The sequence below is a fragment of the Amborella trichopoda genome, chromosome 6 (genome assembly GCF_054954075.1).
Source record: "Amborella trichopoda isolate Santa Cruz 75 chromosome 6, AtrichopodaSantaCruz75HAP2 v2.0, whole genome shotgun sequence".
In the NCBI taxonomy this organism is placed as follows: Eukaryota; Viridiplantae; Streptophyta; class Magnoliopsida; order Amborellales; family Amborellaceae; genus Amborella; species Amborella trichopoda.
In genome coordinates this window covers 13,028,071-13,050,231 of record NC_142341.1, presented here as the reverse complement: position 1 = coordinate 13,050,231, position 22,161 = coordinate 13,028,071, and the positions used below count along the sequence as shown (strand labels likewise).

At 37.0% G+C, this 22,161-nt stretch overlaps 1 protein-coding gene across 1 annotated transcript; it reads left to right on the top strand.

Moving 5' to 3' along the window:
- The first annotated feature begins 2,215 nt into the window (after positions 1 to 2,215).
- On the top strand, positions 2,216 to 21,901 carry LOC18438167 (small ribosomal subunit biogenesis GTPase RsgA 1, mitochondrial). Its single transcript, XM_006848356.4, has 5 exons — positions 2,216 to 3,610; positions 5,061 to 5,288; positions 6,495 to 6,689; positions 7,103 to 7,296; positions 21,634 to 21,901. Exons 1-5 carry the CDS (start codon positions 2,489 to 2,491, stop codon positions 21,791 to 21,793), a joined length of 1,899 nt encoding a protein of 632 aa, XP_006848419.2. The 5' UTR covers positions 2,216 to 2,488; the 3' UTR covers positions 21,794 to 21,901.
- Positions 21,902 to 22,161: the final 260 nt, after the last annotated feature.

Below are 22,161 nucleotides of genomic sequence, written 5' to 3'. Positions count from 1 at the left end.
CTGATTTCTTGGTTTATTGAAATTTCAGTAATTCTGAACATGTACGGACTCCAGTCAAGCATATAATTTCTTTCTAAAAATAGGTTTTGTGGAATATTTAGGAATATTTGGTGGTTGGACTATAATTTGGTGGTTGTAAAATCGTGTAAAGACCCAAATGGAATTCTTTGGATATGGAGCCCCAGAATGGTTTTTTACAGGCTTCTTGGGAGAGATACAATTATTGTCCATTTCATCTGCTAAAATAATCCGATCCTAATTAATTGGAAAAAGGCTATGATGATGTTGATCAACATGGAAAAGAATAATGAGGCTAACAGATTGGCAAAGGAGGAAACAATTGACTGATTGTATTTGCTTTGTTTTTCTTCCATCCTTTGTATGTTTGATCTTCATGCATAATTCTAATTTTGTTCATTTCATTGAAATCTAGTTAACACAAAAAAAAAGAAGAAAAAAAGAAAAAGAAAAAAAAAAGTCACCCTCCATTCTACACTAAAATTTAAAGCTTAAAAAATAGTGTAGAACGAGCATATCTATAAAAACTTGAAAACCTTTAAAATTGATTATCCAAAAAATGCATTACAAGATGTACTATTTTTAAAACTTGAAAATCCCTACTTTTCTCATGTCTATGCATCGTGAGGCCAAGATGATTAATTTGAGGATATTTGGGTATGAAAACAACTTCTTCTACTGAAATTGTTTAGGTAGACCCTAATTTGATTGTTACGAGTCATGCAATTATATAAACTTTTTCCTTCACAGATTTCTTATAGGTGAAGTTCTACAATATTTCACTTACGGCTTTATCACCGTTCAAAGTTTATCACACAGTTACGGATGTTTGATAGTAATTAAATTTTAATAATTGTTTTACAAATCATAATGATATGAAATTTTGCAAGTGTGTGTCCCTTAGTGAGATACAAATGAATAAAATATAAAGCAAATAATTTGAATGATACAAATTATGCAAAATACCCCTATAAAGTTTCAGGGGTAATTTTATCATTTTATTTTATGACTATTATTTTTTAAATATTTTATTTTGGTGCGACTTATTCATATGTACATACAACCCAAATTTTAGATAAATCTGGTACAATAATTATAAAAATTTAAATACTACCGTACAATTATGACAATATGATGAATTTGTACAGTGATGAGGTGTAGGTACATGAGTTGGACGGTGATAGTGTACATATAGGCGTTTTGTAGATGCTTCCTTTGAAGTATATTTCAGGACAAATTATGTGATGGAGCTTTGCTTCTTCGAAAAATTACATAAACCCCCCCAAATATAACTATTCATTAAGCTTACCCCCACCTAAGCGTTCCTAACAATTTTTTCTCAAAAAATATGTTTCCTAGCAAATACCCCCAATACCAAAAGTGATTTTTTTTTGACAAAGATACCCTTCCTGTATTTTAAAAAGTCATTTTCAAATCCAATAAAACGAAATTATTAGATCGAATTTGTTTAAGGTCCGAACGCCCCTCCAACAGAAAAAATCCCCGGACCACAATAAATGAACATCAGACTAGCCTTCCTAACTGCTGGACTGCCCCTCAGAATGCCGGATCAGGGCAGTTCCAGTGAAATGAAACACTGGAGTGCCCCATGAAAATGCCAGATTGCCCTTCCTAATCGCCGGACCGCAGTATACGAATTCCAAACTGGCATCCTAACTGTCAGACTGCCCCTCAGAACGCCGGATCGGGGCAGTTCTAGTGAAATGAAACGCCGGAGTGCCCCATGAAAATGCCGGATTTCCCTTCCTAATCACCAAACCGCAGTATACGACTGTCGGACTGGCATCCTAACCTTCAGATTGCCCCTCAAAACGTCGAACCGGGGCAGTTCCAGTGAGATAAAACGCCAGAGCGCCTCATCAGAACGTTGGATTGCCCCTTCCTAATTGTTGAATCGCAATATACGAACGTCGGACTAATAACAGAGGGTAAATTGTAAGAGAGAGAGCGCCAGTGGAGAGAGAGAGCGAGAGTAAAAATAGGTGGGTAAATCGTAAAGAGAGAGAGTACTAGTGAAGAGAGAGTACCAGTGAAGAGAGAGAGTGGAAATAGAAATAGGTTAGTCGGTAAGAGAGGGGCAGTATTATCTTAGAAATTTTTTGTGTAGGTGTATTTGCTAAGAAATATGGGTTTTAAAAAAAAAAAATTTGATCTTACGAGATCCTTCTACATCTATGTGTGTTATGAGACCCTTCCACATCGATATGGGTAGGACATTAAAATATTACCATTACGGTGATTTTAGGGGGTTTATGTAATTTTCCCTTGCTTTTTTACCATGAGGCCTGGGCCCTATAGGAACTGCACCCTGACACGCTCAACTTTTACGAGAACTGAAGAAACCATGGGGGTGCTATTCTCGTCGCCTACATGAAAGAACAATTCTCTAAATTCTCTGCTCTCTAAATCATAAAACCTCTGCAACTCATCTTCCTATGCGTCACTTATCATGCGGTCTTTTTGTCTCCTAGCATTTCGCCACAATATGGTCTCTCTCCCTGCCCTCTCCAACTGGAAAACCTCTCTGTTTCCATTAAACCCCTCAAAATACCTCAGCTTCTCTATCTGCAATTCCCTTTATGAAATTCGTTGCTCCCCTCTCTACACCTCCAGATTTCTGCACACTCAAAGCTCAGATGACGAGTTTAGAGCCATGGCTTCAAGAACCAGTATTAACAGGAGAGTTCAGCCTGATAGGAACTGGCTCAAGGCCAAGGAAACCATAAAGGAAAAGGGCATTTCATCTTCCGACTCTTCCCCATTGTTGCAATCCTTGGAGTTTGATAAGAACCAGAACCTTAGTCAGAATCAAGCTATAGGAATGGTGGTTTCAGCTCAGGCCAATTTCATGAGGGTCATTGTTGAAAGAGCAGGAGTGGTGGTTTATGACTCCGAGAAACCTAGAAGAGTAAGCCCATTAGCGGAGACGGCTGATGATCTTTCTGATTATGCGCAGACCTTGAGGATAAGGACTTCTCTTTTCAAAGGTGAAAATGGTGATGATTCTAGGTTTTCTGGTTCAAAAAGTTCAAGCTCAGTTGTAGATGACACGAGTGCATCTAGAGAGACAATGGAGCTATCTAGAGGGAGAATTGATAGTTCTATACTGAGTTCCGAAGCAAAAGAGATTGGGAGAAAAGGGGTTATTGAAAATGTTATGAAGCATGAATTGTGCTCTGAAAAATTAGGGTTGTTAGGTAAGAATACAGACAATGGAGAATTGGGTTTTGAAGAAGAAGGGGGAACTAAGGATCATAAAGCCGGTGTGGAGCTTCTTTGTGTGGTTAGAGCGGTTCTTAAGAAGATTAGAAGGAGGGTTCTTGTGGGGGATAAGGTTTTGGTGGGAGGAATAGATTGGGTTGATAGGAGAGGGATGATAGAGAACATTTTTAAGAGAGAGGCTCAGATTATTGATCCACCTGTTGCAAATGTGGATCATTTTCTTGTGCTTTTCTCAATGGAGCAACCGAAGCTGGAGCCCTTTGCTCTGACCAGGTTCTTGATCGAGGCTGAATCTTATGGAATTCCTGTAACCTTAGCCCTGAATAAATCGGAACTAGTGGAAGAGGAGGTACTCTCTCTCTCTCTCTCTCTGTCTCACACTCACACGTGGATGCACATGAGCCCTCGCACACACATATACACACAGTTGCACTAACACACAGAGAAATGCTTACATTGGCCCAACTCACGTGCACAAATGTTGTCGCATATTTTGTAGATTAGGAGCTTTCGTTTCTAGCATTTTTTATCGTTGAACTCCTCTCTGTTTTCCAAAAGGTTGATATCGAATCTTTATATATATACCATGTTGCTAAATGTATGTATGTAAACAATCTCGTTGGTGGAATTGCATATTTATATTAGGGTTTCATTGGGATCAATTTTTTCTTCTTTGTGCTTTGTGCTAAAATTTGACGTGATACCCATTAGTTGATGGAAATTTCAAGAATGAAGTTGTAAGATAGTTCTCACTTACCAGATTAAGAACAAATGCAAATTATTGAATTCAGTATCCAATACATGAATCTTTTAGCTCACAGAGCTCAGTTGCTTCATCATTCTTTGTAACTCTTGAGAAGAAATATGGAGTTCTTTATAATAAGGAACTATATAGATGATCCTGAGAAAGTATAGATATCATGCCGTAAATTGACAGGACGAAACAGAGAGAAGACCGGTCCACATGGATTTGTCAAAAAAAAAAAAAAAGACCGGTCCACATGGATTTGTCAAAAAAAAAAAAAAAAGACCGGTTCACATGGAAAAAGTGGGAAGGGAGTTGGTGATTGTTCACAAGCAGAAAAACCTCCGCTTCACCAACTCCATTTTTGGCTGGGCATTAGTGCATTTGTTGGTATCCCTATGTCCATGATGGTAGGGTATCAAGATTGAGTCACTAAGATCATGTACCTATTTGTGAGTCTCCATGGATAAGTTATTACTCATCTGACCAACCTGATTATGTTCAATAAGTCAATCATGTCATTGAATGCCTTGTCAAAAAACACAAAAGAAAAAAGAAAAAAACTCTTGCTTTGGCCTTAGTAGAAACAGAATTACCAATTTCTTTTGTTGGCCTAGGTGGAATTACAAATTCTTGCTGGACTTGGAAACATCTTCAAAACCCTCTTTTCAATTTATCAAAAAACAAAAAAAAATTCTTTCAAGGTGCCACCCACTCCCTAAGTGTCTGGGCTCTCTGTGGAGCTATCATCAAAGCTGGGATTCAAATTCCCTTCCATTGTGTTACCTGTCGAGTTTTGGTTATGGGTAGTTTTTGTTATTGCCCAAGGTAATGTCAAAAATGTGTTACAAAAGTTTGAATTATATTACTATGATTTCTTGTTGTAGCCCTGCTTGTGATTTTATGTCCACCTTTTTGGTACTTACATTGCAGTGTACTTGCATTACTTACTGCTTTTGCTGCTAGTTTTTTTCTTATGTATATGTGATGGAGTTTACCATTATCCATGATTTTCTTTTCCTTTTTTTTTTTTGTATGTTTTTAATGGGTTCAGACTCTAGTGACATGGAAGGATAGGCTTCGTACTTGGGGATACGAACCACTCTTCTGCAGTGTTGATTATGGAACTGGATTACCTTCCATAGCCTTCATCTTGAAAGATCAAACAACTGTTATAGTTGGTCCGAGTGGAGTTGGGAAGTCGAGTCTGATTAATGCTTTGAGATCCAGAACCAATCAACTTGGATACCTTGGAAGCAAATCAGATAGCTCGGTTGATAAGGTGAAAATTCACAAATTGCACCCTTTCGTTCAAGAAAACAAATTGCCATTTTATACTTTAAAATTTAGTGCATTCTTAAACTTCTTAAATTCCATTACGGCATTACCTCATCGGAGGTTTCTTATAATATTCTTTTTGATATGTTGTGTTAAAGTTTATTCCACCTGGACAAGTAGTTGTTTTGGATTGATCGTATAAATGTAGCATTTGTTATACTACACAAGACATGCTAGAACTCATTAATCAATGCACATGATGTATGTGTGGATATTCTATTGTCTTATCTTTTCATTTGTTTTTATTCTTGAAAGCAAATTGTCTTCTTCTGATGTGTCTGATGAGATTAAAGTTTGGAAAATTAACATTCAGAGTCCACTAGTTTAAATTTTTGTTGGTGTGGCTAGAACGTCTTATGGTCAGTGTTAGAAAACTCATGCAAGTCCACTCGGTCTCGCCTGAGTCACTAGGATTGCACCTGCCGAGCCTAGAACCCATACACATGGTAAGCAGATGAGTTTGGCCCATTCCCATTGTTTTATTTTTTACCTTTGATTTGTCTCAGCCGAGTCTGTCAGTTGTGACTCAGGCTTGGATCCCTTCTGCGTTCCCATTTGAGTTCATGTTTTTATTACACTACTAATGGTTAAACGGAAGCCAATGTATGATGATGTAAATTAACAAAAAGATGCAATATGTGGAAGTGAGATGTAAAATTTAATTTTTTCTTAACAGTTTAACCTTATCTTTGATAAGGAGGGTTAGAGCTCATCATTGAAACATAAAATGGACCTTTGCTTGGCCTTCATTTTTTCCTCTGTATCCAGAACCATGGATCAGCCCACTACCCAGTATCACCATTCAAAAAGGATCACTCTTATTGTATTGCAGATGAATATGTTGTTTGTTAACATCTTTAGACTTTGTGGCCAAAAATATTTGTCCTTTTTCTTTTCTAAATTATTTTCAAAAGGAACAAAAAAGAACTTGTTAAAATCTATACTTGGTAGATACTTTTAAGTTTTAAGGTTTATAGGTGAAGTTGTGTTTACTGATGTATGGGGACTTGGTTAGGGGAGACTCTTGAATTTTTTCAATAAAGATAAACCATCAGGTTTTGTCCTTCTTTGTACTTCTCTCCTATGGGAATTAAATAAAAAAACATTTGGGAGCTATTCATTACAAATAATCTGAATGCACTGATTCCAGATTGGGGGCAGCAAGTGGTTTGAAGAACAGAAGGTTGGTGAAGTCTCAGAGAGAAGTGGCCGAGGAAAGCATACTACACGTAACGTTTCTTTGCTACCAGTTCCAGAAGGTGGCTACCTTGCTGACACTCCTGGATTCAATCAGCCTAGTCTTTTGAATGTTTCAACAAAATCTCTTGCTCAGTTGTTTCCTGAGGTATTTCTAGTTCATGCTGTCAACATACTAGTTAAATCATTTTGTGGCTTCATAATTTATTTATAATTTTATCTCAGTACTGTAAGTACACGATCTTCTAAAGGAATATATATAAAAATCATATTCCATTGGATCATCACGGCTCATTGAAGTGATGGGCGGCATTGAAGAGAACAGGACGCCCCCTGGGGATCATGTCTTGTTTGGGGTTTCCAACTCCATCACACATCACTTCATTGGACTGTGATGATTGAATGGACTATTGTTTTTCCATAGTCCACTGGCTTGTACTTTACCTTTTCTTTATGTGTGTATGTATACATGTATGCGTGCATGCACACATACATATACATCCATTAAAAAAAAGAAAATTGAGATTGATTGCAAGTTGCCTAATTTGAATATTTCATTAGGTAAGACGAATGCTTAATGCCAATGAACCTGCAAAGTGCTCATTCAATGATTGCTTACATCTCGGGGAGCCAGGGTGCATTGTAAAGGGTGACTGGGAAAGATACCCGTACTATCTTCAGCTGCTCGATGAAATCAAAATCAGAGAACAGTTCCAGTTAAGGACATTGGGGACGAAAAGAGAGGGCGATGTTAGGTATGTAAATAAATTCATACTATTGCATAAACCATTCTCAACTAACTATTAAATTATAAGCGCTTTAGTGTTCTGAAGTAGGAAGCCTGAGTGAGGCACTCCCGAGGGGGAGGGCCGTGCTTTCATCTGTAATTTAATGTGCATCAAATAATAGATTTCCTTCTTTCTTTTTTGCATGAATTTTGAGATAAAGAGGTATTCCATTTATGTGGAGTCATTGTGCATCAATATGGAATGTTTTTTTTTTTACTGAGGTGTCTAGAAGAATACCACATGGAAATACAAGGATTGCGCTGTAGGATAAAAAATGTGATTATTGAAATCATATTTGAGATTATTGAAATCATATTTGAATACGTGGAGGCAAATAGACTTCAAAGATATAAGTTGGGGTTTATTCTTTTGTAATTATGTAATGTACAAGGTGAGTAGAGAAATCATATTTGAATATGTGGAGGAAAATAGACTTCAATGATAATAAGTTGAGGTTTATTCTTTTGTAATTATGTAAAGTACAAGGTGAGTAGAGCATATATGACCAACTACAATGTGAGGGTGCAACTATGGATAATTATGACGAATGAATACCCTTCTCTGTTAAAGAAAATGGAAGGAAAACAATCCCCTCTAAGTAGCCTTTCTCAAATGGGACAAAATATACTTTAATATGTTTTGTCCTGTCATGGAAAAATGGTCAGTGCAATTTTGGTCGCATTCATATTATCTCTGCGATGAGAAGTGGGATTTAATACAAAATATGGAATCTTTTTTTTAATAGGGAACTGTGATGTCTCTTTCTTATGAAATTTGGTAATGTTATGTTACGAAATACTAACTCTATAATGGATTTAGTGATTAACATTTTGTGAAAATAGTGAATGGCACCGTGCCTGTTGATTTCCCTTTTAGCCATGTGACCTCTAAAAAGTTCAGCAAAATGCCAAAAATATATGTTGCTAGAGTGGACCTTGGAACACTTGCTTTATGACAGGAAAAGTAGCACTCAAGAGTTCTGGATTATTTTGACAACTAACAAGCCTTACACTAGAAATGTTGCAGCAAAACTGACCCTAATACCATCAACAAATCACATAGAAGGGTGTTTTACATCATCATCATCATCTTCAAAGCTTTTTCCGAACTACTTGGGGTCGGCTACACAAATCCGGGTCCACCATTCTGCTCGATCAAGGGCATACCCTTAGTGAGGCCATAAGTCCCCATATCTTTACTCACTACTTCCTACCATATTCTTTTGGGCCTATCCCTTACCCTTTATGAGACTTCCACTTGAACCAACTCGCATCTCCTAATAGGTGTCGTACTAGGTCCGTGTTTCACATAAGGTTTCAAAAAACACTAGGTGGCTCCTAGGCAGCCGGCCTAGTGCCCATTGCCGGGTGTCTAGCGCCTAGGCGGGCACGCTGCAGTACCAATTCTTTAGATATATACATATATGTGCTATCCAAACGTACATATATGCATATTCTTGTGTCAATTTTGTAATTTATTGCATTTGTATGTATTGTAAAATACTTTTTTATATACAAATATATAACATATCACATGTTAAGAATAAACCTGTTCAAAATTTCAAAATTCAAATCATGCAAAATTTTTAAAAAACGTTAAAAAGTTGAATAGGCTATGTATTACTAATAGTCTCCAACTTTCCATATTCCATAATAACATGGACTCCAACTCTTCAAGTCTTCAGCAAAAGTATAAAACTAAACAATGAAATAGTCCAAAAAGGCGAAAAGTCTAACATCCAAAGTCCAAACCAAGATGGTGCAATAAAGATGAAATATAAAACTATAAAAGAAGAGAGTGGACATCTGTGTTTCTCCAATAGCACCTTAAAAATAATTCCAACGAGAAAATAAAAGCTTAGGATGCTTCTTTAAACCACAATTGTTTTTTTCGACTCTCAGAAATTGGTATAGCAAAGAGATTTGGGGTTTAAGAAAGTGTTGTTGTTTTTGTCTTTTGTTTTTTGTCTTTTGTTTTTTGTTTTTTGTTTTTTGTTTTTTGTTTTTTGTTTTGTTTGTTTTTTTTTTTTTTTGTACTTTGGTGGGTTGAAAATAACCCCCATAATTTATTTAAGCTTTTATGGGGGTCAAAATTATCCCCTTCACCCTTTTGGGCTTTTTTAAAAATCGAAAATTGGCCCTCGGTGCTGGCCACCACATGGTCAGTGCAGCTAAGTCTACTTTTTCTCATCTTATCGCTTATTGGAGCCACACTTAAGTTCTCTTGAATGTATTTGTTTCAAATTCTATCCCTTCTTAACTTACCACTCATATCCATCTCAACATCCTCATCTCATCTGCACTCATCCTATGGATGTTTTGTCTCTTGGCCACCTAACATTCTGCCCCATAAAGTAAAGCTAGTATCACATCTGTCTTATAGAACTTCTCCTTCAACTTCATTGGTATGCAGCGATCACATAAGACTCCGGTTGCACTTCTCCACTTTGCCCACCCAGCTCTAATTCTATGCGCGACATCTTCCTCAAGCTCTCTATTTTTTTTGGATTATCGACTCAAGATATCAAAATTACACTCTTTTCCTAGATTATCGAACCCAGATTATTGACCTAAGATATAGAAGGGTGTTTTACATAGAGATGGGAAATTAGGAACATGTGATTGGTGCTGCCTTGTAAGACTTGCTCCCGTGGAAGAGATCTGTTATTTTCTGCAACGACAACAAATTCCATTCAGTAATAACACCACATCTCACTCAACCCTACTTTGCTCACATCATCTCTCTTCCTTTCTCCCAAAGGAAGTGCATTATGTTGTGAGAGTCATTAAGGTTATGTAGACTTATAGTTTGATTTCTCTTTTGACTTTCTGTCTCATGGCATAAGTTCCATTAAGGGATAGAAACTTCTGTTTTTCTAGTATTTGACCCTATATGCTCGTCTTCATTATCCAGCCCTGCTTATTAGAGCAAAAGCATTCTTCTATCTGCATACTACTTAAGTTGCCTGGAAACATCCCCGGAGCACTGACAAGGAATCAGCACATAGTGGTAGAGCTCTTTCCACATACCACATATGGTACCACATTATCCAGCATGTGATTTGGTAGCATACCAATAGTTTGGAGTGTTATGCTACAAACTATATACGCTCTTTATATGATCTTTCTGCAAGTGTCATTCGCTATATTGCAGATTTTTCATGTGGTTCTCAAGAACTATAGCTCCTTCTTAGTGCAGTTCTCAATTGAGTTCAGAATCCATTATGTCAGTAAAAGATTATTTGCTTTTTATTCCTTGATGTTTGGCTTTCACCCACCCTTCCCACTTTGGGAATCTTCTCATTAATATCACCTAGCTTGTATTTTGCCTCCCTAGGAACAGAGTTACTGATTGAGAACAGAGTAAGAACTTTCTTTCCATGGCATTCATAGAAGTTATTTGGAGACTTGGGCTTCCTTGGGTGAGCGGATTGATGATTCACATTTGAATTTCTTTCCAAGATGGACTAAGATCGCGTATCTTTAGTCGCGTGAAATAATAGTCTAAAGAGGTATTGATGTGTGCTGTTCTTTCAGTGAAATTTTGAGGAAAACTTCACAACTTACAACCTCTTATCCAATCTTTCTCAAACTTCAATAGAGGGAATGGAATAGGAAATCAGATTTCCTATAAGGAAAGCCTTCAAGATATCTTGGTATGTAGCATAATCTCAACAGGTGAACTCCAGCTCATTGATTCTACACCTTTAGTCTTCTTCTATCCCTCAGAAAGATCTGTCAATATCCCCAAAGTGTATTCTGACCCATGCATCTTGAGTGGCTGAAAATGGCCACAAAAAATTTGTTAGTTGAGGCTCTTCTAGATGTTCAACATGCGGGCACCTCAAATCCTGCAATCTCCTCTTCTCAAATGCTAGTTTTCTCTATTTGCTTCAATTGTGGTCGTAAACTGTGGTCGTACTATGATTGACTAAGATTTTAGTTCCGCGCTAATAGCATCATCATCATTAGAGCCTTTTCTAAACTACTTGGGGTCGGCTACATGAATCTTGGTCCGCCTTTCTGCTTTATCAAAGGGCCATACCCTCAGTGAGGCTCCAGTACAGCGCGTCGCGTACAGGGAACGCCCTAGCGCAAGCAGATAACATAGGTGGAGGAAAGGAAGCGATATCGGAACCGATTTTCATTCATGCCTAAGCTTAAACTATGAGCTTTTTGTACAATAAAGCTTTTATAGTATTTTCGACTAGACTGATTATAAAAATACTCAGGATAGTTGCCTCGGCATCACTTGAGTCACTCGAGCTTTTCAGCCTGCCAAGTTTGGAGCTGTTAATTTTGAAAATGTTTCGAAATAATAGGTCTCTCAAAGAATAAGTCAGGAAAGACCATGCATTAAGTGAAGGTGTCTTACAGACTTGAACCTCCATATAATGTTTATGTCTTACCGGGATAGTGAGTGGTCGAACCTTGAAGGTTTCTTATAAACTTGAACCTCCATATAATGTTATGTAGACCGCTTATCGGGATAGTGAGTGGCCGAACGTTGAACCATTATAGAAGTGCCCCACATACCACATATTCTTTCAAAATGTTGTGGTTTTCTAAAGGCTTGTGCATTGAAAGGTCATACGCCATTCTTGGTTTTCTTGAGCGCTCCAGGGAATTCCCATAGGAAGCGGCCTCCACTTCCACACACATAGGTGAACTATGGAGGATGCCCTACAGTTTGGCAGTGCAGCCTAGGCTTTATATCATCTAGGCAAATGGAATCATTAAAAGTGAACTCAACCTCTCCATTTGCTGTAGCTAATCGTACCATGCAACCAGGGATGGAATAGAAATTTTTAAACTTTCATTAATTAATAAAGTGGTACATTAATACATCAGATATGATAAAAATGACTTGTTTTTCCCTTTGAATCTTGGACTTGGGACCTCCTGTCTTTAGGTAGGTTTCCCAATCACTATGTGGCTTAGTATAAATGTGTTTTCAATCCCATCCCTCTAGCTGTCTTCTAGACTTGGTCCCTTGCAAGGCCTATGATTAATGGATATGCCAAGTTCTGGTAGAACAGACATGGAGTATTAATATTCTCCATCTTCTAGTAGGCGCCTCAACTGGCTGTGCCTTAAGCGAATATATCTAGATTTTCCAGAACAAATCTTACTTTTCACTCAGTATATTACAACTTCACAATCACACTATATTGATACTGAACGCATGGGCCCATGAACAAATGATATGTCTACCAACAAGTTCCTTAGCCACTCAGCCTCTTTACTTGCAGCTTCCAAGCCAATCAATTTCGAGTCCATAGTGAAGTTGGAGATACATGTCTGCTTCTTGGAACCCCAAACAACGACACCCCCACCGTATGTGACATACATGGACTCATCAGAATCCGTAATCCAGTTTGCTTCGTTGTACCTTTCTAATTCAATGTCTCACCTACATAGTGTAGGCCAAAGTCGATTGTTCGTTTGAGATATTTCTAGACTCTATAGACAGCATACCAAGTATTCTTAACCTAGGTTACTGGTATATCTACTCAATTCACTCACAAGAAGGGCTATATGAGGTCAAGTATATGACATTGCATACATTATACATCCAATGACTCTTACATAGTTAACTACCTAAAAAAATGACTCTTGCATAGTCCAATTAGGAAACACGACCATCAAAATTCTTTTTGAGTTTACTATGAGCATTATAATGGGTTGCAACCCTTTTGCATTCAAAGGGATCAAATCTTTTGAGCACTTTCTCTATCTAGTGGCTCTAGGTACCAAGTCAGTTTCCTCACTAGTTTAATTCCAAGTGTCACATCACCTTGCCACATGTCTTTCATAGTAAATTCAGAAAACAATTATTAGTGTCCTCAATGCATACAATATTGCTGCCTAGTATGAGCATATTGTCTATATACAGTCTAATAATCACAACTGCACCATCACAAACTCTGGCGTTGCACATTTATCAGCATCATTGATCTGTAAACCGTGTGATAGGACAAGTGTATTGAACTTTTTATTCCATTGTTGGGGGTTCTTGTTTTAATCCATACAGGGATTTCACAAGTTTAGAAACATCGGTCTTGTCCCTTAAGGACAAATCCCTCAGGTTGCTCAATATAAATCTCTTCATCTAGTTCACCATGGAGAAATGCAGTTTTAGCATTAATCTGGTGAATCACTAGTTGATATATAGAATCCAAGGCATTGAGTACTCTAATGGTAGCTGTTCAAGTGACCTGTGCATAGGTTTCAAAGAAATCAACATCTTATTTTTGTTTAAACCTTTTCCAACTAGTCTTACTCGATATTTGTCAATAACACCATCTGCCTTTGTTTTATTTTTTTAAATCAATTTACATCCTAAAGGCTTAGCACTAGGAGGTAAATTCACTGGTACCCAAGTGTCATTCTCCAACATAGATTTCATCTCATCGATGACTACCTCCCTCTAAAAAGGAGCCTCATGTGGGAACATTGCATCTTGGTAACTTTTTGGACCATCTAAAAGATACATCTGAAAATCAGGACCAAAATTTGTTGGTTTTCTAATACTCTTATGTCTCATGGGTTCTAAGTCCTTAGGGTTCTTATGCTTATCAAGTTTACTTTTACCATGTCGTTCTTCATACTCATTATCCTGCTCACCGATAAATCTATGTTGAAATTTTTTTGCATCCTTGGACCCTTTGGTCACATTAGATTCTTGGTCCAGAAATCTATATGCTTTGCTATGTTTAGGGTAGCCCCAAAAAAACTCAATAGATCGAGGTCCAAGTTTGGGCCTATTAAGGTCAAGGAGCCATACCAAGGCTGCACGACCCCAAACCTTGTGGAATCCTAAATAATTTTCCTCCTTTTCCAAAGTTCATATGTTATACCATTAGATTTTGAATATGATATTCTGTTCGAGATATAATAAGCTAATATTAACACGTCTCCCCACAAATTAGTAGGAAGGTTTGAACTGATGAGTATGGTATTCACCATATCCTCAAGTGTACAATTTTTCCTTTGAGCTAAGCTGTCCTGATGTGTATGGGGTAGTAACATGGTTAATATTGTTATTTTCTTCACAATATTTAGTGAAGTGAGTGGAGCAATATACACCATCTCTGTCACTTCTAAAAACCATGATTTTCAAATTTAATTGGTTTACAACTTCTATTTTGTAAATCTTGAATTTCTTAGATATTTCATTCTTGTTTTTAATCAAATAAATGTGTATCTTGAGAATTATCAATAAAAGTGACAAATTATTTCTCCCCCACCACAAGTATGTTAGATCACAACCATTTCTCCCCCACCACAAGTCTGTACTTATGTTAGATCACAACCATCACTGTGTCAATTCCAGTAACCTGGAACTTTTTTTTCCTTAGAAAAGGGTTTCCTTGTGATCTTTGATTGTACACACACATCACACAAATTACTTTCTAAATTCTTATTGTTAGGAATAAGATTTAAAGCACTCATCTTTCTCAAAGCTTATGATAGAGTACTTCGAGATTTTGATTTGGTGGGTGTTGGAAAAGAAAGGAGTCTCCAGACACTATATTGTCTTGGTGAGGGATATGTACGATAGAGCGCTAACTAGTATACAAACAATTAGTGGAGAGGCGAGTGAGTTTTCAGTGACAATAGGTCTACATCAGAGGTCAGCATTGAGCCTATACATCTTTGTCTTACTTATAGATGACTTAACTAGGCACCTACAACATGAGATACTATGGTGCATGTTGTTCGCAGATGACATAGTTTTGATCGATGAGACCTGAAACGACATCAACACAAAGTTAGAACTTTGGAGGGATTCTCTAGAATCTAAATGTTTTAAAATTAGCCGGACTAAGACAGAGTATATAGAATGCAAGTTTAGTAATAATAGGAGTAGAGACAAGGAAGTAGTTAAGATTGACGGCTAGGAAATACCACAAAGAGCGCACCTTCGATATCTTGGGTTGATAATTCAGGAAAATGGAGAGATTGGGGAAGATGTCTCACATAGAATTAGAGCCGGGTAGGCGAAGTGGAGATTTGCAACTGGAAGTTTATTAGATCGCTGCATACCATTGAAGCTGAAGCGTAAGCTCTATAGGACAACTATGAGATCAGCTTTGCTCTATGGGGTAAAATGTTGGGCTGTAAAAAAAAAATTTGCCCATAGATTAAGTGTAGTGGAGATGAGGATGTTGAGATGGATGAGTGTCAAGATAAAAAGGAATAGAATTCAAAATAAATATATTCGTGAAATTTAGGTGTGGCATTAATATGTGCTAAAATGAGATAGAGTAGATTTAGGTGGGCTGGCCATGTGTGGCGCAGACCCAGTACAGTACTTGTTAGGAGATGCAAGCTAGTTCAAGTGGAAGGCTCAAAAAGGGCAAGGGGTAGGCCCAAAAGGACATGGTTGGAAGTAGTGAGAAAAGATATGAGGACTTATGGTCTCATTGAGGGTATGACCCTTAATAGAGCAGAATGACGGACCGGGATTCATGTAGCCGACCCCCAATTAGTTGGGAAAAGGCTTTGACGATGATAATGATGATCTTTCTCAAAGCATGATTATGAATGTGGCCTAATCTACCATGCCATAAACAAAAGGAATCAATCATATACACAAAGGAAGAGGTATATTTTCTTAGTACACTGAGTTTGAACATGTCTTTAGAAGCGTATCCTATTCCTACAAAGACCCCTCTCTTCGATATAATGAACTTGTCAAACTAAAAGACAAGTTCGAAAACCCTCTTATTTAAAAGATATGTAGACAACAAATTTCTCTAGATTTCAAGGGCATGATACACATCCAAAAGGGTGAGGACCTTGTTGAACGTGAATTTTAATAAAACTATCCCTTTACCAACTACTTTGGAAGAGGAAGAATTAAGAATTGCATGTGTAGAAAATAGTGTCCTCCCCAACATTTCATTAGTCTAAGTCTGGTCGCTTCAGAGTCCACCCACCATTCTATGGTGCCCCCTACAACATTTACTTCTGAGATCATGGTAACAAATCTTTCTTCGGCCACATTGGCTTGAATTAGTTGCTTCTTTTGAATTCTGTAGAATTTCTACGCATGTCCGGCTTTGTCGAGAAAATAACATACCATGGGTTTCTTTCCCTTGTCCTGAGTTGTCTTTGATTTTGGAGGTTTATTGTCTTTCTTTTCTTCTTTCTTCTCTATTTTCTTTTCTTCAGTCTAAATTCCTTTCTTAGTCCTTGGCCTTCTGTTTTCGAACCTTCAATTTTGTGGGCTCTAGCTACCAGCTGAGACTTGTACTCATTCATATCTCAGAGTCTTGTCTCCTCTTCATTTCTTAAATGAGTCATTAGCTGTTCTTGGCTCAAATCTTTTGGCTTCTTGATGCAGGACAAAATTCCTACATCACTTGTGCATTCTTTCTAAGAGGGTGCTACTATATGAAAATCATGGATTTGAGCCGTTATTGATCTATCCTCTATAATTATAAAATTCAAGTATCTACTAATAAGCTATTTCTTTCTTTCAGCATCTTCCTCTTTATGTTTTTCTTCCAAAGCTTCCCATAGGTTCTTTGCCATTGGCATTCTTGAGAAGATGTCAAACAAAGAATTACTCAAGCATTCAGAATATGCCCTTTGCATATATAATATTTTCTTCGCACAATTGAATTTATTTGGCAATTTGATGTGGCGGCCTTCATTTTGGCAGCGGGTTGCTGTTTCTTCAATACATAATCTACTCTTGTAGTCCTCCACAAGAATTGGACAGTGGATTGCCAATCTCTAAAGTTTACTCCATCAAAATGCTTCAGTCTTACAAAATCCTAGGTCATGGTCTTTGGTGAGTTTCTGGTAGCCATCTTGTGATATAGTCGTATTTAACACTTCAAAAATTGTTGGTTAATGTTGGTTTTTCTTGACCCCTATGTAATGAAATTTTGGCAGAATCTCCCCTTAATGAGGTCAATTTATTGTATGAATATCTGAAAACTCCAACTTCCAGTTAAACCTCATAAAGATTAGGTCTGGATCTGGAGTTTATCAGGACAATAATAGATCTAAAGGCACGAGATGGACTTGCTTTCTTTGAAGTATTAAACACCCCTAACTTGGCAAAATTCCATTATGGAATCGGTCCCGTGGGGTACCACCCTAGGGTATAGCCAGATCAGAAAAACTCTTCTTGAGTCTTTGAGTTGCACACTCAAATGACTCGTAGAAAACCGCAACAAAATATACTGATATGTCCTCCAAATGACAACATAGTCGTAATCATCAATTCCGAATAACTGTCGCGAAATAATATCTAGTATTTCTACTTAAAACATGAGAAACATAATAATCACTTTGATATTCGCAAAATCCCGTATAAAAAATTAGGGAGTTGAAAGCCAACAACGATGAGTGCATCATCCTCCATTATTCATGTGAATCATCACCAAAGTATGGCACCCATGATACAAGACATAAAGACGTAAGATAAGAGAAGAAGATGGTGAGCTCATGATAGATATGGTATCGCTGTAAACTTTTGAAGGCGCAAGAGTTCTGGTTGAAAAGAAAAATGAGCGTGTAGAGGGAGAACATAATAAAGCATGGGGCTTAAATAGCATGAAGATGATGAGAACACATCATCATAGATGATGTGATAAGGTCATAAAAATAAATGCCTCATGTTGCCACATCGTTGGGTGGCAATCAAAGACAAGGCCAAAAGTGAACATCCCACATTTATCAAAGAAAGAGAGGGAGAAAAAACTATGTGGTCCATAAAGGACCATAAAGAACAAAATGATAGCCGCATAACAAAAAGTCTCATGACCACATACAACCATGGTCTAGAGTTAAGAAAATTAGAAGAAAATTAGTTGTTTTGAAGAAATTAACAGTTTTAAATTTCCATTAGATATAATGCCATATTCAAATTTAATGCAATGCTAATTTTTAAAATGTTTAAAAAACAACTAATTTTCTTAACTCTAGTCATGAGACTTCTTTTTATATATGTTTATAAGAATACCATTGAGGGCTCATTTTGTTCTTTGTGGCCTTTTATGGACCACGTTGTTTTTTTCCCCTCTCTTTCTTTGATAAACGTGACATGTTTACTTTTGGCCTTGTTTTTTATTGCCAACCTATGATGTCGCAACGTAAAACATTTATTGTTATGACCTCACGACACATCTTTGATGATGTGTTCTCATCATCTTCATGCTATGTAGACCCTAAGCTTTTTATTATGTTATCTCTCTACATGTTCATTTTTCTTTTCAATTGAAACTCCTATGCCTTCAAAATTTTACAACGCCATATCTCTCACTAACTCACCATCTTCTTTTTTTACCCGATTTCTTTCGTGCCTAACATCTTTATAGTTTTTATCATGGATGCATACGTTCGTGACGATTCATATGAGTAATGGAAGACGATGCACTCATCGTTGTTGGCTTTTAAGAGGATATCACAGTGAGTATTATGTGGCCCAGTTTCCGATGCTGGGCGAATTTCATTTTTGGGGTTTCGCATGTCTTGAGCAGAAATACTAGATATTATTTACTGAAAGTTATTCGGAATCGATGATTACCATAATGTTGTCATTTGAAGGACAAATCAGTATATTTTATTGTGGTTTTATGTCATTTGAGAGTGCAACTTAGAGATTGTATATTTTATTGTGGTTTTGTATAAGTCATTTGAGCGTGCAACTCAGAGACTCAAGTAAGAATTTTTCTAATTTGGCTATATCTTGAGGTTATATTTCCTTGGGACCGATTGCCACTCAAAATTTTGCCAAGTTAGGAGCATTTAACATTCGAAGAAAGCGAGTCCATCTTGTGCCTCTAGACTTGCAAATCTGTTGTTGTCTTAGTAAACTCCCAAACGAAATTAATCCCTATGTGAGGGTTAACTGAATATTAGAGTTTATGGATACTTATATAGTAAATTGACTTGGGTTAAGCGGAGATTCTGCCGAAATTTCATTACATAAAGAGTCAAGAAAAACCAACACTAACCAATAGGAGCACCCCCTAATTACATGGATATCATACTACTCGGATGAGGGCTGTAGAGGCTCACCCTAGTACTTCAACCTCGGTTTCGCCCATAGCGTAACTCTGAATGATTCATCAACTAGATAGATCAGATTTGTGGGAAGAAAAAATTTCAAATTTGATAGATTTGAGACATTTAAAATTTCAAACTAAGTTTTGCTCAATTTTGAAAAGTTACGATTTATTTGCAGCAATTGGTTTATCTTCAATGAAATCTTTTTCCTACGCCTATTTTTGAGTTAGTCATCCAATCATAGGCTTGTTTCTCACAAAGATTTTGTGACAAATCAAATTCAGATTTAGTATTCTTCAGAATTTTTCAAGAGCTTGGATCACCTAGATCCGAGCTTGGAGCCCAAATCTTGTTCGGGGGTTTTCATTGGAGTTCTCAAAGGAAGCTATGATAAGGATTGAGGGCATCTATTTGCAACGACTTTGAAGATTTGGGGATGTGCCTCAAGTTTTCAGACAATTTTTTTTTTTTTTATAATTTAGATTCCAATATTTGATTTATTTCTGACTAGATCAATTATAATTTATTTATAATTATTTTTGGATACAATTTTATGTTTTTATATTTTGAGTAACTTTTGTATTTTGCTATCTTATATCATTTTTATGAGAATCTGATATGTAACCACTTTTTTCTTTTTTCTTCCTCTTATTTTTTCATCTTTTATATTCTTTTTGTGTTTTTTATCGTCTTTTTTTCCTTCTCTGTTTCTGTTTCTTATCAAATTTTTAGGATTTTTCCCCAAATGTTTGTGGATTTTCTTTGGCAGCTTGGTGCGGACTCAGGCGAGTTGCTCAGACTCACCCGAGCCTCTTGTCTCACTCTGGGGGAAAGTCTGCAGCAGAGCCACTTTTCTTTCACTGACTAGACCTGAAATGTCTGCGTACAGTACCTGATTGACCTGATTGCTTATGCCATGATTTACATGTATAGACCTTTAGAATATCCTAGATGGCAATTTTACTAAATGTGTATTTTGTTATTCATGTTGTTGCGCATGCACTCACTTAAGATGTGAACTGTAATCCTACATGTGTGGCATGTGTATGTTGGTTTGTGAAGCTAAAACCAAAACAACTTGTGTTTGATGAGAAATAAACAGAACAAGATGAAGAGAGTAACTGCAATTTCATAAACCTGTGTATGAACAAAATCAACAAAATATATGATTCAACAAACATTAAGAGAATGAAGTAGACTCTGAAATGCTGAGGGGGTTTGCACGTTTTCATCATCTCAAATGACTCTGATATTAGCCAGTGCTATATGGGGAAATGATGCATTGAAATGGATACATCTAATCCTAAGAGGTGATAGAATGAGAGTAAATTGACTGTATAGATAACCCTGAGAATAGAGGAAGTATAACATGATCTTGTTGAGTGTGGTATATGGTACTCCAAAGGGCATCACTGTCCTGATGATAGACAGTTGGGGTCCATTGGGACATTCACTTGGATACTTTCATTACTTCATCGTCCATCATCAGGAATAGACATCGGATGCCCCATTGTATAGATTTCCCTGAGAAAATGTGATGAAACTTAGCCAGAAAGGCGCAAGTGCTATGGGAAAGAACCAGAAATTGCAAGAACATGAGAATTGGATGAGAAGGAATTCGATTTCTAGCTGTCACCATGTTTAGCGTTGCGAGTGAAGCTCTGTTTTTTAGTGAAAAAATGGGAAATATGTATATCTTACAGAATGCCTCTTTCTCTCTTATAAATGAAAGGAAGAATCGATATGTTTTTTATTATTCATAATTTTCTGTTACATGCCTGGGACCCGGTGAACAAAATTTCTCTTTTCTCTAAAAGTTTATTGTTAACAACAGCTTTTGGCTTTTCTCTCTCTCTCTCTCTCTCTCTCTTTTTTTTTTTTTTACTGCATCATTGGATAGCTATATAGTATGAAATATTCGAGCTCTTGGGCCTGATTTTGGCATCTTTTCCATCACCCTCTAAAAGTTGATGTTTACAGCTTAGAGGGCACCAATGGGCTTCTCTCTATTGTTGCAACTATAACTACATGTTCTGATTCATGAAGGGTGTGTAATTGACCCATCCAAGCAGTTAATCCATGGTCCATTTGATTTTTCTCACTTTCTATTTGTGGTTAGAACTTCATCCTTTGGCTCCTAAAGAGCATTTAACAGTTTCATTTACTTGGAATGCAGTTCAAACTTGTACCCAAAACATGTGTGCCTTGGCATTTTTTTCACTCCTTTACCTTTAGTTTGACAATTCTAACATCACCACATTGATTTCTTATGTAGATACAAGGTTGGGGACATGGGGGTTAAGCAGCCCGAGCCCAGGTTAGAGCTTAAAAAACACAGAAGGCAGTCGCGGAAGAGGATTAACCAGTCATTACTAGATGAGCTCAATGATTTGGATGATGCAGATGATTTGGTTGACATTGGAGGTAACCTATGAGAATGATATTCTTCAATGGCAATTGTATAGAAAAGAAAACGTTTTGTGAACAGATGCATGAGAGCATGTGGTGTATATAGTGAGGTTATATCAGTCTCTTTCCGATTATTAGCTGTTAGCCTTGATCAATCTTTATTACCCCCAAGTTGATAGAATATAAGTTGAGGACAAGCCAGTTTGTGTAGAGAGAGAGAGAGCACGAGTAAAACAGTAGAAAGGGGTGCATTAAATTTGTTGAGGATAAAAATCCAAAATTTAAACAAAAATCCCATTCTATATTTGGAATTTACTCAAGTCCCATTTTTTGAGAGTGTATAGTGTATTTTAATTGTAAATTTTTTTTACATGGATTAAGGTCAAATGTAAAT

Bases quoted from the DNA above. Each gene is read 5' to 3' on its own strand.
- LOC18438167 (XM_006848356.4), top strand. From the start codon at position 2,489: ATGCGGTCTTTTTGTCTCCTAGCATTTCGCCACAATATGGTCTCTCTC. The intron at 5,289-6,494 runs GTGAAAATTCAC...CACTGATTCCAG, and splicing joins CAGATAGCTCGGTTGATAAG to ATTGGGGGCAGCAAGTGGTT. The intron at 6,690-7,102 runs GTATTTCTAGTT...ATATTTCATTAG, and splicing joins TTGCTCAGTTGTTTCCTGAG to GTAAGACGAATGCTTAATGC.